Here is a 14,188-nt window from a genome sequence, read left to right on the forward strand (position 1 = left end):
GCTTGGACCCTGATCCCAGCAGTTCTGGGAATGTGCTTCATTGTTCCTTTGTTTGGGTCCTAGCTTGGCTTGGCTCTTCCTGCGGCACCTGTCAGTCCCTTCCTCCGGGGCAGCCAGAACAGGACATTCCCCATGGGCTCGAGAGCTGGGCCCCGCTCGCAGCCACCCAGACTCCTCTGCACCACTTGCCTGGGGGAGGCAGCATGAGAACTGGTGCAATGGCTGAGGGGACACTGGCCGAGGCTGGGCCCAAGGCAGGGGGAGTTGGCTCAGGACAGCAGCTGATGGCCATGGTGGACGGGGCAGGCTGGGGGGTGGTGGAAGAGACGAGGCACATGGGGACGTGTGTCCCCTCCCTCAATTCTTCTGTCCTCGTCAGAACTCTGGGGCAAAAGCCACTTTGGGAACCCAGCCCCCTAGCTAACGTCACCCCCACACGCAGCCACAGGACCGTCAGCGCCCAGCTCCCACTCTGCACAGGGGCCTTCCAGGACCTTCCGAGTCCCCAGCCTTGGCTCAGGGCAGGGGACTCCGGTGGCTCAAGGCAATTACCCCTGATTTGGGCCAGGATCAGCGAGAGCAGAACCAGACCCACCAGGTCACACTGCCACCTCCCTGCCCAGCCCCCAGTGACCGGCTTGCCAGCGGGCGAGAACAAAGCACGCAAAACCCAGGCCGCCGGGCTGCCATCAGGCGTGTATTCCGCGCGGGGTGGAAGAATTTGCTGCAAAGCGCCATGAGCTAATCCCATTCACAGCACGCCCTACTCGGCTGGCCCCCTGCACCTGACCCCCGCAGCTGCCTGGGATGGGGCGAACCGCAAGGGCCCGGACGGGAACGGGCTGAGTACTGGAGGGGTGTTGGGGCCGCGGAGCCTGAGCAGAACAGGGACTTGAGGCCTGGGGGAAGCAAGGCCTTGGCAGGGACATGTGAGTGGCTGGAGGAGGGCAGGGGGTGAGGCTGGAGCGGGGGTCAGGCCTGGGGTGGGAGGATGGAGGGGATCTCAGCAGGGGTAGTAGCAGGGTCAGACAGAGGGAGCCACGGTCCTCCCCCACCCCCTCCAGGCTGGGCCTGTGCAGCGCTGCCAGGTCTGGCCAGACACCCCTGCCTCCAAGAGCTACAAGTCGGAGGGAGGGCTGCCAGAGGACGAGATCAGCTTCCAGGGGCTGGTGAACCAGGGGTAACTGGACGAGGAATAAGGGGCGGGAAGGGGAGGCCCAGAGAGCATGTGTATCTGGGGTGAGCGGGAGCTGGGCAATCTGAGAGTCTGGCCAAGTGTCTGTGTGCGCGAGATTTCAGCTGGGTTAGGGTGGGGGTGTGTGCAAGATTTCAGCTGGGGGTGGTGGTGTGAGAGGTTTCAGCTGGGGGGCATGTAAGATGGATTTCATCTGTGTGGGTGGGGGGGGCATTCACATGTATGTGCAGGCACCTGTCTGTACGTCTCTGCCCAGTCTGTACGTCTCTGTCTGTCTGTATGAGTGAGAGAGAGATTTCAGGCCGTGCACCAGCTCAGTCTCCTAAGTTTCTTTCCAATCAAGTCGCGGTTTCCTCTCCTTTGCTCCAGCTCAGCTCCCGGTCTCTGCTCCCCGTGCCCTCGCTCTCTGCTTAGCCGCTGGCGTGGAAAAGAAAACAGCGAGAAGGTCGGCGCTAACGCCGTTCACACGCAGCCCAAGTGGCTGCACCCGGGTTCCTGCTCTGCGAGGAAGTCGCTGACTGCTGTGGTATCCTGCTGCCCCAGGATTTCCCGTGGCCCCTGCCCTCTCCCCCCATCAAAGAGCCTGGGCAGGCTGCGGCTGGGCTCCGGCAGATTCTCATGCCCCCAGGCTAGCCCTTGTCTCCAGAAAACAAAGGGCCTGATCCTGCACCCGCTGGAGTCACAGCCAGATGCAGTATTGTCCAGCTACTGATAATTAGTAACGTGCACAAGGACCCCCAAGCCGCTCAGGAAATGCTCTGTGGGGGTCTGATCCCACGCTCCTCCCCCCATACAGCATCCCTGCAACTCCCTGCACTATTGCACAATAATAGCACCTGCAATACCGCCTTTGCCCTTGGCCTGCAGTGCCTTGCCTCGGTGGAGCTCAAAGAGCTTTGCAAATGCTAACGACGTCTCCCTCCACGTCGTCCCCAGGGGGCAAATGCATATAGCTGTGAAACAGGAGCTCTGCGCCCTGACCCCCAGGAAATGCTCTTTGAGCACGTCCAGCAAGAGATGTTAGTTCTATCCCAGGCTTCATCCACATGCCAGCTGCTTTACACTGAGATGATGTCTAGTCAGGGGGCTTCTTAACTGAGCAGCAGCGAGAAGCCAGATGCTGCCTGACCCCAGCTCTCATGCTTCAGGGTGTGAAGGGTCAGGAAGGGTTCTAGACACACACGGACTGTCCTGTGTAATCAACCAGGCGCACTAGTGGGAAGGGGAAGCTGCAGCCAGTGCTAGAGGCAGGATACTGGCTGCAAGGGGCCAATGGTCTGCTTTAATATGGTGGTGGGGAATACCGGGGTAGAGGGGTGGGGTGGGGTGAGGTGCTAGAGGGACAGCTGCTATGATAGGCCGCCCAGAGTGCTCATGCAGGGGATTCACCCCAACCTGCCTTGCCCTTCGCTCCTTACCTGGGCTGCAGCACGGGCTTTGGGGGGAACTGGTTGGGCAGCTTGGCTTCCTCCAGGATTCGCTTTCTGAATTCTTCCAGGCTGGCTCGGTCTAACAGGGTGAGAAGCACCAGAGGTCTCTTGGCTGGAATTGACTGCCCATATGTGCAGGGGAAGGGGCCTCCCTCCCATTCACAAGCCCCCAATCCTGGGCTGGCCTCGCCACTCCTGGAAGAATCTGGGACATGGGGCTCCTGGTGTGGCAGGAACACAAGGGGGGTCTGGCTCGGCATGCCGATGACCCAGCAAGGAGTCCCCCTCGTCCCCCAGCTGCACGCAGGCCTTGTCTAATAACGGGTCCCAATCAGGAATGACATGAATGCACAACAGTGCTAGGGAGCCCAAGGGGCTGTGGGCAGCGGCAGAGCCGTGTGGGTGGAAACCTCCATGCCTCTTGCTCCGTGGCACCAGCCTCACCAACACTGCAGGGTTTCATTAGCGATAGATGTCGAGGGTGGCGGTGGGGCTGGGGTTTCTCAGAGCAGGGCCAGGAAAGTGGGTGAGGGTTGTGCCCACACGCCAGCTCCAGAGGCTGGCGCCCATTTGCCAAAGCTACAGGGCAGACTGGGAAAGCATCTGGACATCTGCCTTTTGCCCTTCCTCGCATGGGCACTCACCAGTGTTCCCGAAAGTCCCGGGATTCCCCAGGGTCCCTGGGTTTCCAAAGGTGCTGGGACTCCCATACATGCCAGGGTTCCCGAAGGTCCCGGAGTTCCCGAAGGTCCCGGGGTTGCCGAAGGTCCCGGGGTTGCCAGGATTTCTCGGGCCTGGGTTCCCTGAGAAAGCACTGCCCTGTCAACGAAAGGAGAGTCACACTGGCTAGCAGGGCCTGGAGCTCAGCTGCAAGCCACGGAGCCAGCACATGGGCAGCCTGGAACGCTTGACTCTGCCCAGCTGGCACCAGACAGTGATGTGTATGGAGGGAACTGGGGAGACCCTCCCTGGCTGACTCCTGGCAAGGATGTGGCTGGAGGAGGTTGGGGGGAAGGCCTCTGTCCCCTGCTATGTGCTTCCCCAGCCCTGGGGGCCCTGTGAGCCAGCAGGCAGCACGGAGGCCTTGGGGGAGTCGTATGGGTTGGGGGATCTGCTCCAGGGTGTGTATGTGGGGAGGAGGAGGCTGGGGGCGGAAGAGAATAAACACACTATTTACGCCCCCGCCACAACCTACAAGGACATCAATGGATGACCAGTAGGGTTGCCAACTTTCTAATGGCAAAAAAACGAACACCCCTGCCCCGGTCCTTCCCGAGGCCCCACCCCTGCTCCCTGCATCTCCCCTCGCTCCCTCTCTGCCACCCTCACTTTCACCTGGCTGGGGCAGGGTATGTGAGGGGGGTGAGGGCTCTGGGGTGGGCCCGGGGATTAGGGGTTTGGGAGCGGGAGAGGGCTCCAGGCTGGGGCAGGGGGTGTTGAGGAATCCGGCTGGGGGTGCAGACTCTGCGGTGGGTCTGGGGTTGAGGGGTTTGGGATGCAGGAGGGGACTCCGGGCTGGGGAAGGGGCTTGGGGTGTGGGCTCCGGCAGGGGGTGTGGGCTCTGGGGTGTGGCTGGGGATGAGGGGTTTGGGGTGAAGGAGGGGTCTCCAGGCTGGGGCAGGGAATGTAGGGGGCTGTGGGGAGGTGGTGCAGGGTGCAGGCTCTGGAAGGCAATTTGGGGGTGGGAGGGGACTCCAGGCAGGGGCAGAGGGTTGGGGTGCGGGAAGGTGTTCGGGGTCCGAGCAGTGCATACCATTGCTCCTGGGAAGCAGCCACTAGGTCCCTGCAGCCCCTAGGCGCATGGGCTACCAGGGAGGCTGCATGTGCTGCCCTTGCGCCCACAGACGTCGCCCCCATAGCTCCCATTGGTTGTGGTTCCTGCCCAATGGGAGCTGCAGAGCTGGCCCCCAGGGGCAAGGGCAGCACACGGAGCCTCCCTGACTGCCCATGTGCCTAGGGCCTGCAGGGACCTGGTGGGTGCTTCCTGGGAGCCATGCAGAGCCGGGGCAGGCAGGGAGCCTGTCTTAGCCCCAGGCCCCCGCTGTGCCGCCCACTGGACGGTTAACAGCCTGGTCGGTGGCATCAACCAGAGCCGCCAGGATCCCTTTTCGACCGGGCGTTCCGGTCGGAAACCAGACGCCTGGCAGCCCTAATGAACAGACAAACACCTGGCGGGACGAACATGCCCAGATGGCAGGCTGGATTTGTGGGCAAGTTCCTATGTGCCGACAAGGAGGCGCGCACCTCCCCGCCCCCCGCGTCAGGACGGAGGTGGGCGCAGACGGGCAGGCAGCATGGGGCCCCCTCACCTTTCCCTTCCTGCAGCTCTCCAGCTGGGCCTTCGTGGCCTCAGCCTGGGCAAGGAGCTTGTTCTTCTCCTGCAGCTGCTGGCTCAGGCGCCCCTTCTCCTCCATCAGCATCTGCTTCTCCTGGTAGCTCCGCTTGGCCTCGGTGTCGCAGGCGGCCTGCAGGGTCTGCAGCTGGTGCTGGTGCTGCTGGCTCTCCCCGGCGCGCTGCTGCCCGCACTCCTGCAGGGTCTCCTCGCAGCGCAGCTTCTCGCCGTGCAGCCGCCCGTTCTCCTGCGCCACGATCTGCACCTCCTGCTGCACCTTGTCCCCCACCCTCTGGAGCTGCGAGGTCACCACCTGGGTCAGAGCGGAGCAGCTGCTGGGCTGGTAGGGCTGGGTGGCCCCCACTTTGGCCTGGATGTCCTGCCGGGCGGCCTGGAGCTCTCTGCTCATCTTCTCCTGCAGACGGCAGCAAAGGTTGTGCCCCTGACTCTGCCCGCTGCACTGGGCCCGCAGGTCGATGCTCTGCTGCCGGCAGAGCTCCCGCTCCCCGCTGGCCGCGCTGGCCGCCTGCTTCAGCTTCTCCGTCACCTGCGAGCAGTTCTCCCGCTGCTGCTGGGCCTCCCGCAACAGCCGGTCCCGGGCCTCCCGCAGGCTCAGCTTCTCGGCTGTGCCGGGAGAGGACAAAGCAGGGGTTGGGCCGACGGGGTTACTTCCCCCTGAGATCCGGCTCGCCTGCCCTCTATTCCCCCAGCACCCCCAACCCCTGCACCCTCCCCCCCCAGCACTCCCATCCCCTGCACCCACTCCCCCTGGACCCTCCTCCCCTGGCACCAAATCTCCCCCAGACCCTCCTCCCGCTGGACCCCCATCCCCTGCACCCACTCCCCCTGGGCCTTCCTCCCCCAGCACCAAATCCCCCCCAGACCCTCCTCCCCCAGCACCCCCATCCTCTGTACCCTCCTCCCCCAGCACCCCCATCCCCTGCACCCACTCCCCCTGGGCCCTCCTCCCCCAGCACCAAATCCCCCCCCAGACCCTCCTCCCCCAGCACCCCCAACCCCTGCACCCTCCCCCCCCCAGCACTCCCACCCCCTGCACCCACTCCCCCAGGACCCTCCTCCCCCAGCACCAAATCTCCCCCAGACCCTCCTCCCCCTGGACCCCCATCCCCTGCACCCACTCCCCCTGGGCCCTCCTCCCCCAGCACCAAATCCCCCCCAGACCCTCCTCCCTCAGCACCCCCATCCTCTGTACCCTCCCCCCCCAGCACTCCCACCCCCTGCACCCACTCCCCCAGGACCCTCCTCCCCCAGCACCAAATCTCCCCCAGACCCTCCTCCCCCTGGACCCCCATCCCCTGCACCCACTCCCCCTGGGCCCTCCTCCCCCAGCACCAAATCCCCCCCAGACCCTCCTCCCTCAGCACCCCCATCCTCTGTACCCTCCTCCCCCAGCACCCCCATCCCCTGCACTCACTCCCCCTGGACCCTCCTCCCCCAGCACCAAATCTCCCCCAGACCCTCCTCCCGCTGGACCCCCATCCCCTGCACCCACTCCCCCTGGGCCCTCCTCCCCCAGCACCAAATCCCCCCCAGACCCTCCTCCCCCAGCACCCCCATCCTCTGTACCCTCCTCCCCCAGCACCCCCATCCCCTGCACCCACTCCCCCTGGGCCCTCCTCCCCCAGCACCAAATTCCCCCCCAGACCCTCCTCCCCCAGCACCCCCAACCCCTGCACCCTCCCCCCCCCCAGCACTCCCACCCCCTGCACCCACTCCCCCAGGACCCTCCTCCCCCAGCACCAAATCTCCCCCAGACCCTCCTCCCCCTGGACCCCCATCCCCTGCACCCACTCCCCCTGGGCCCTCCTCCCCCAGCACCAAATCCCCCCAGACCCTCCTCCCTCAGCACCCCCATCCTCTGTACCCTCCTCCCCCAGCACCCCCATCCCCTGCACTCACTCCCCCTGGACCCTCCTCCCCCAGCACCAAATCTCCCCCGGACCCCCATCCCCTGCACCCACTCCCCCAGGCCCTCCTCCCCTAGCACCAAATCCCCCCCAGACCCTCCTCCCCCAGCGCCCCCATCCTCTGTACCCTCCTCCCCCAGCACCCCCATCCCCTGCACCCACTCCCCCTGGACCCCCATCCCCATCCCCTGCACCCAATCCCCCTGGACCCTGCTCCCCCAGCGCCCACTCCCCCTGGACCTTCATCCCCCAGCACCCCCATCCCCAGCACCCACTTCCCGTGCACCCTCCTCCCCCAGCACCCCCAGCACCCCCATCCCCCTGGACCCTCTTTCCCCCTACAGTACCCATCCCCTCGGTTTGCCCTCCTTGTACCCAATCCCCCCATTGGAGTCAGCCCTACTGGGGGTGGGGGGAACTCCTGGGGAAGAGCAGCCAATCACAGCTGCTGCAGGAGGCAGGCTGCGCAACCCCCTCCCAGAAGCCCGGAGGAGTTTTTGGATAGGGGAGGGAGGGGGAAGGAGCAGCCAACACCCTTCTCACGGGACAGGACAGGACTGGACGGGACGGGACGGGACGGGACGGGATGGGAAGAGCCCAGCAGCTCAGGGTGCCTCTGCCTCCCCCCCCGCCCCCCGTGAGTCAGTCTGCTCCCGCCTCCCCCCGGAGCTACAGGACCCTGGCGTGAGATTGGGGGTAAGGAGCAGCTGTGATGGGGGCGGGGGTCTGTGTGCAGAATTAATTGCTGGGCTGGGGAAGGGGCAGATGTGGGGGAGGGGAAGAGGATTAATTAATTAGGTTCTGGGGTGTGGGCCGTAGCTAGAAGCTTCAGCACTGCCACAGCCCTGGTGATCTCCTGGGGTCTGACTCCTGATGTTTGAACTCCCGGGGTTAGCAGTCCTGAGTGGGGGAGAAATCCAGGGGGGCCACGTGGGGGTGCCATACAGCACCCTGCTCCCACATGGCAGGGGTGACCTCACTGGAATTCTGTGGTTGGGGCAGAATGGCCTGGTGTCCAGTTTTCGACGGGAACGCCCGGTGGAAAAGGGAACCCGGTGGCTCTGGTCAGCACCACTGACTGGGGCTAAGCCGGCTCCCAGCCTGCCGTGGCTCTGCGTGGCTCCAGGAAGCAGTGGCATGTCTCCCCTCTGGCTCCTAGGCATAGGAACCATGGGCAATGGGAGCTGCGGGGTGGTGCCTGTGAATGGGGCAGGGCGCAGAGCCACCTGGCCACACTTCCTCGTAGCAGCCGGAGAGGGGACGTGCTGGTACTTTGGGGAGCTGCCTGAGGTCAGCGCTGCCTGGAGCCTGCATCCCTCACCCCCTCCTGTGCCCCAACCCCCAGCCACAGCCCTGATCCACCTCCTGCACCCCAATCCCCTTGGCCCTATCCCAGAGCCCCCTCTTGCACCCTGAACCCCTCATTTCTGGCCCCAGCCTGGAACCCACATCCCCAGCCTAGACCCCATACCCCCTCCTGCACCCAAAACCCCTTGGCCCCACCCCAGAGCCTGCACCCCCAGCCAGAGCCCTCATCCCCCCCCGCACTCCAACTCCTTGCCACAGCCCTGATTCCCCCTCCTGCTCTCTGAACCCCTTGGGCCCAGCCCAGAGCGCCTGGAGCACCCTCCTGCACCCCAGATGACACTCCGTCATCCCCAGAGCCTGCACCCCCAGCCGGAGCCCTCACTCACCCCCTTCCCACACCCCAACCTCTTGAGCCTGCCTGGTGAAAATGAGCGACAGAGGGTAGGGGGATGGAGTGAGGAGGGGCGGGGCAAGGGTTTTCGGTTTTTTGCAAGTAGAAAGATGACAACCCTAGGTTGGGATCAGGTCCTACAAAGCTAAAACTATCTGCTGCTAAAACTGGGGGGCTGGAGAGGAGGAGTCCCAGGGGTTCCAACTGCGGCTGAGAGGGCCCCTGCTCCCACAGCCCGGACAAAGTAGGGTTTGCACCCCACTTTCTGCAACAGTGAGCTGCACAATGCTGCCATGTGACCTTCCTGCTCACCACAGGCCACCCTGGAGCCCCAGGTGCCCCGCTCTCTCGGGGAGGATGTGCATGCCTAGGTGATGACCAGCCCCAATGGTGTCAGGGGGAAACAGGCCAGAATCTCTGACCTCAGGCGGGTGTGGTGAGCAGTCAGGCAGTTCCCCGCTGCCTGGGGTGTTGGGGGCTGGCTGCATCCACGCCATGGAGAGCCTGTGGGGACCCCGCCTGGCCCTGACGTGATCACTGATACTGAGCTGGGCAGGGGAGGGAGAGGAGCTGGGAACTCTCACCCACCGTAGCAGGTGACGTTTAGGATGTTCATGTTCCTGTAGCACTCGTCCGCCATCATCTTGCTGTACCCGGCGTAGTTCCAGATTTGCTGGCACTGGGTCTGGGGAGAGAATGGGGGGGAGAGCTTCAGAGCTTCCCTTTCACAAGGGACGCACGGCCACCATGGCACCAGGGGAGCCCTGCCCAGGCAATTCCTGGGAGGGCAGCCAAGATGGAGGGAGGGAATTAGCCGCTCTCCCTTTGCAGAATGGTGAGAAACATGGGCACTTCTGGAGACAAGGGGGGCGGGGGGGCATTGTCAAGACAAGCACCGTGGAAGCTGCTTCCTCGTGAATGTTCCCACCCTGCTGGTGCCCCTCAGTCCTGACTCGCAGCCCGCCTGTTATCCCAGCCCTGAGCTCGCCTTACACACAGTTCTGCCAGTGCCCCTCAGTCCTGATTTGCACCCCCCTTGCGCTTCCATTCTTGAGGGCAGACACTTGTCCATGCTGTGGCAGTGTGGCTTTGCACAGACCAGCTGCTCCTGCTGCCCCGAACACATTTGAACAGAGCATTTGAGAGGTGGAAGGAACCAGTGAAAGGCGAAGGGTTGTTAGCTCAGAGGAAGAAAAATCCAGTGCAAAGTGACCAGGAGAGACGAGCCAGTAATCCCTGGCCTGCTAGTTCCCTGGCGATTTCCTCCCCATGTGCCTGGCAGTGTGGTGTGAATTGTGTGTTCTGCAGTGGGACAAAGGCTGTGGGTGAATCACTGGGTGCATTTGCTTTACTCAAGTGCTGGTGCTGGCAAAGCTCCCAGCCCCAGGCCTGTCTCTGAATTCTGCCCCTGGGAGTCTGTCTAAACCACAATGGAACTTTGCAGGGAGTCCCGGTGAGTCTGTTTGTCTGATCAATAGGGAGCGGGGAGAGACAGATGGACGGACGGAGAGAAATGTTCATTGACGAAACAGGAATGTTGCAACATACTAGACCGTGCTCGGTAACTAAAGAATCCCCCTGACTCCTTTCTGATGTTCAGAGGTGCTAAGCTCTAGGTCTCGCTCATCCCTGGGTGCTGTGGGGTGCTCAGCGAATCAGGACACATTATGGTTAGTATACGAAGTCTTTATAAAAAGACCTGAGCCAAAATCCTGGATCCAAGCTCCCCAGTGAACTTGGTAGATCCAGATCTGGCTCAGCCCCATCTCTGGGAAGCAGGGATTCACTGGGGTTAGGTATGTTTCAGGGGGAGGGTAGAATTGCTCAGTGGATGCTGTGACCCCGTCTGTGCTTCTGAAAGAGGCATGGATTCTTTGTCCTCTTCAGAATAGCTCACGGGATGGAATGAGACACTGGGGGGGCCTGGGACCAGGAAAACCTGGGAGACTTTTGCATTAGGCGTGTTTGGGTTTGCAAGATGATATTGAATTTCGCAAGTGCCTCGCAGCCCCCCGATCCATTTAAGCGAACCTTTCCCACACACACACTTGTAACGAGCTGGAATCCAGCTCTAATCAGATCATCAAAACTCAATTGGAAAGGCATTCTCGCCCCCATGCCGAGACGACTCGGGAACAGAATGAAAAGTTCTGCAGCACCCAGCATGTGGCTGGCACCAAACAGAACCTGCATTTGCAAATGGCTTGAACGCTGCCCTCAATCCAGAACCTGAGATTTTTCTAGCGGCTTCTAATTTCTGGCAAAGTGAATTTTCCGTTTCCCAGTTCAGAGCAAACCCATGCTAGGGCCTTGCTGCTTGATTCCTTGTCTAATTGCAACAGAGACAGACCCTTAGCCTCTGTGCCTTAGGTTCCCCACCTATAGAATGTGGACAAAAGCACTTTTACAGAGGGTGGTGAGGCGCTTGGGTAGGCAGGGTCATATAAGAACCTAAGATGGAGAGAAAGGAGAGCTTGAGTCTGTGAGGAGAGCCGATCTTGGTGCTGATTTTTATGAGAAGCTAAAGAAAAACAGTCTGGCTTTTGTTAGACACTCAATGGGGAGAAAACTGAATCTTTAAGGACTTAACATGGGGCAGACCCTGAGGGCACAGGAAGATGGGTCGCACTCTGGGCATCAGAACAGCTGCAGGAGCTGATTAGCCCTGTGGGCACCCCAAAGGAGCTGAGATTTTTCCAACAAAACCTTTTTATTTTTTCTTTGCTCCAAAATCAACCTTTGTTAGAAAACAAACATTTTCAACAGAAACCCAAAAACCAACCATGAAATAGGGTTTAGTGGCGTTGAGTTCTCCTTTTTCAGGGGGGGAAGCCCAAGACCAAGAAACTGAACATATAAGAATTTTCATGGAAACTTTTGAATCAGCATTTCTATCGGAAAGTTGCAGAATGAAAAGCACCTTGGATTTTTTTAAAAAATCATTCCATTTTCCAATTCTCTGGCTAGCTAATGAGCAATAGAGAAGTGTTAAGAAACTCCTTCAATGAGCATGGTAAGAATGGAGAAATGATAGAGGAGTAATTTCACCCACCACCATTGAAATGCTGCCACCTCTGGGGTGGAACGTGACCGATGTTTAACAATGCACACCACCCTCAAGAAGAGATCTCTTTAAATTCCGAATTTCCCCTGCTTAGTGGTATCACGTCTATGAGAATTACAGTTAAGCCCTATGGAGAGGATTCTCGGTAGTGTGGTCCCAGGTTCCGCACGCTAATAAAACAAACATTTGTAGCGGCCAAGTCAGGGGATGAGGATATTTGGAGATGAAATTTGAATTGGTCACTTTCCTGGTTGCAAAAGAACCTCCATGCCTCAGTGGATCTTATTGCCCTGGTCAGCTCCTGATCAGAAAGGAGAGATGGACGGATGGGCCGGGCATGGTGGGATTCCACCAAATTACCCTGAGGGTGAATTTGGCTCTGAAATCAGCATTGCATTTGTTATTTCTTGGCTGCGACCAAGGGGATCCTTGCTCTCTCTGTTCTTTGTGGGGGGATAGACAGACAGCCTAAGGGATGGCTTGATAGATACACATGTTAGGTTCTAAAGTGGTGAGAGAGAGACACACACTAGGGGGGATGGATGGAAGGACAGACAGCTTGAGTACAGGGGCACATGCCCCCAGGTGATGGTTCTCCAAGGCAGGCCTACCTGGTACGCGGTGCAGGCCCGCAGGCTGGCGTTGCATTTCTCCAGCTCTTTCTGGGTTGCCATCATCTGCTGGGAGCAGCCAAGTTTCTCCTTGCTGGTGGCGTTGAGTTGCTGGGTGAGGTTTTTGTTCTTGGCGTTGAGCAGCATCTTCTTGCTGTAGCACTCCTGGACCTGCTCCTCCAGGTGCCGCAGGTGGATGTCGGTGCCGGCGTGGGCGTTGCCGTAGATCATGAAGAGAACCAGGCCCAGGATGATAAGGAACTGGATGACTGAGGTGAAGAGGAAGATGTATTTCATGTAGAAGCCACAGTCCCGCCTGGGGATCAGGTTGTCCCTGGACTCCAGGCCGAACTTGGCCATGGCATAGGCGTTCTTGTCCATGCTGCAGGCTCACTGCCGCCGCGCAGCTCTCTGGCCCCGCTTTCACAGGCAGTGACGGTGGGCGAGGCGCGACCGCCCCTTATCCCCCCTAGCCGAGTGTTTATATTGCTCTATTTAATATTTCCTCCTGCCTGGCTCCTTCCTGCCTCTCCGGATGTGCTGGCACAACACGGCTGCTGTTTCCACACGGGCTATTGTTCTCAGCCTGTAATGGACAGGGATGAAAATTGGGACAAAACTCCCCCTGTCCCCCCCCCCCAGCTTTATTTGTGCGTCTCCAACTGACATCCCTGCTGCTACTTCAGAGCTGGGTTATGTGTGTATGCGAGGTGGATGCTCCCTGGGATGGGCTCACGGGGCCTGATCTAAGGCTCTGTGAAATCAATGGAAAATCTCCTGTCCGAATCCGTCCCCAGCAGGTTGCGGTCTCCACAGGAAATAGCCTGGTTCTGATTCCAGCCAGCTCCACTCCTTATGGGAAATGTCAGATCCCACTGCTTCCTATCAGACTTACTGGAGATCGAGACCCCTCTACCGAAGCTTTCAGCCAGCCCGTAGAATGTAATTAACAGAGGGTTATGCCCCTGCTGCAGGGTATAGGAAAGATCTCCTTCTGCATTAGCTTGGAGGGGGTTTTTCCACTGGGGGCACTTGCACTAGATCAGGGGTGGGCAAACTTTTTGGCCCAATGGCCACATCAGGGTTGCAAAACTGAATGGAGGGCCAGGTAGGGAAGGCTGTGCCTCCCCAAAGAGCCCACCCCCTATATGCCCCCTCCTACTTCCCGCTACCTGACTGCCCCCTTCAGAACCCCCAACCCATCCAACCCCCCCTGCTCCTTGTCCCCTGACCGCCCCCTCCCGGGATCCCGCCCCTAACCACCCCCCGGGACCCCACCCCCTATCCAACCCCCCCCCCCCGCTCCCTGTCCCCTGCCTGCCCTGATCCCTATCCACACCTCTGCCCCTGACAGGCCCCCCTGGGACTCCCACGCCTATCCAACCACCCCTGTTTCCCATCCCCGGATGTGGCCCACGGGCTGTAGTTTGCCCACCTCTGCACGAGACTAACAATGGATCTCATGAGCCAATGACCCTTGGTGGTGCATGGCAGGGCTAAGAACAGACGTTGTGTGACTTCCAGCGCGTGACTCATCCCCTCAGCATCACTGGGGCTACTCGCATGATGAATTACGCATGTACCTAAGTGCTTTGCTGGACTGGGATCAATGTCAACAGGGGGGCTGTTCTAGGCAGCCATCTAGTCCCATATCCTGTCTCTCCCAATTGCTTCAGAGGAAGGGCCAAGAAAGCCCCTAGTGGGCAGTTATGGAATTGCCCTTGGGGGAAATTCCCTCCTGACCCCACTCGCTCAGTGGTTTATTTCTGCCCGGAAGCAGGTGACGTTTCGTTCTGAGAAGCCTAGGCCTGATTTCTGCACAGCCGGACTGGGAATGGGCTCACGTTTCACGTCCACCTGGAGCCAGTCTGTGGCCGTTGTGCTTTCAGCACAAAATCTTGCAAGCAAAGCAGGAGAATGCAGCACGGG

The 14,188-nt window shown here is 60.4% G+C and overlaps 1 protein-coding gene across 1 annotated transcript; it reads right to left on the reverse strand.

The window, feature by feature from the left end:
- Window positions 1-678: 678 nt before the first annotated feature.
- LOC119848441 (plasmalemma vesicle associated protein) lies at window positions 679-12,756 on the reverse strand. Its single transcript, XM_038384272.2, has 6 exons — window positions 12,260-12,756; window positions 9,173-9,269; window positions 4,935-5,581; window positions 3,270-3,444; window positions 2,614-2,704; window positions 679-1,612 (listed from the first exon to the last, which is right to left on the reverse strand). The coding sequence occupies exons 1-6, from the start codon at window positions 12,638-12,640 to the stop codon at window positions 1,606-1,608; spliced, it is 1,398 nt and encodes a 465-aa protein (XP_038240200.1). The 5' UTR covers window positions 12,641-12,756; the 3' UTR covers window positions 679-1,605.
- Window positions 12,757-14,188: the final 1,432 nt, after the last annotated feature.

This window comes from Dermochelys coriacea, chromosome 25 (assembly GCF_009764565.3).
Source record: "Dermochelys coriacea isolate rDerCor1 chromosome 25, rDerCor1.pri.v4, whole genome shotgun sequence".
NCBI lineage: Eukaryota > Metazoa > Chordata > Testudines > Dermochelyidae > Dermochelys > Dermochelys coriacea.

What these genes read in the sequence shown, in the direction of transcription:
- LOC119848441 (XM_038384272.2), bottom strand. Translation starts at nt 12,640, where the DNA reads ATGGACAAGAACGCCTATGCCATGGCCAAGTTCGGCCTGGAGTCCAGG. An exon ending in CCTAAACGTCACCTGCTACG is followed by an intron (nt 5,582 to 9,172) that starts GTGGGTGAGAGT and finishes CTCCCGGCACAG; the next exon opens with CCGAGAAGCTGAGCCTGCGG. An exon ending in AGAGCTGCAGGAAGGGAAAG is followed by an intron (nt 3,445 to 4,934) that starts GTGAGGGGGCCC and finishes TTTCGTTGACAG; the next exon opens with GGCAGTGCTTTCTCAGGGAA.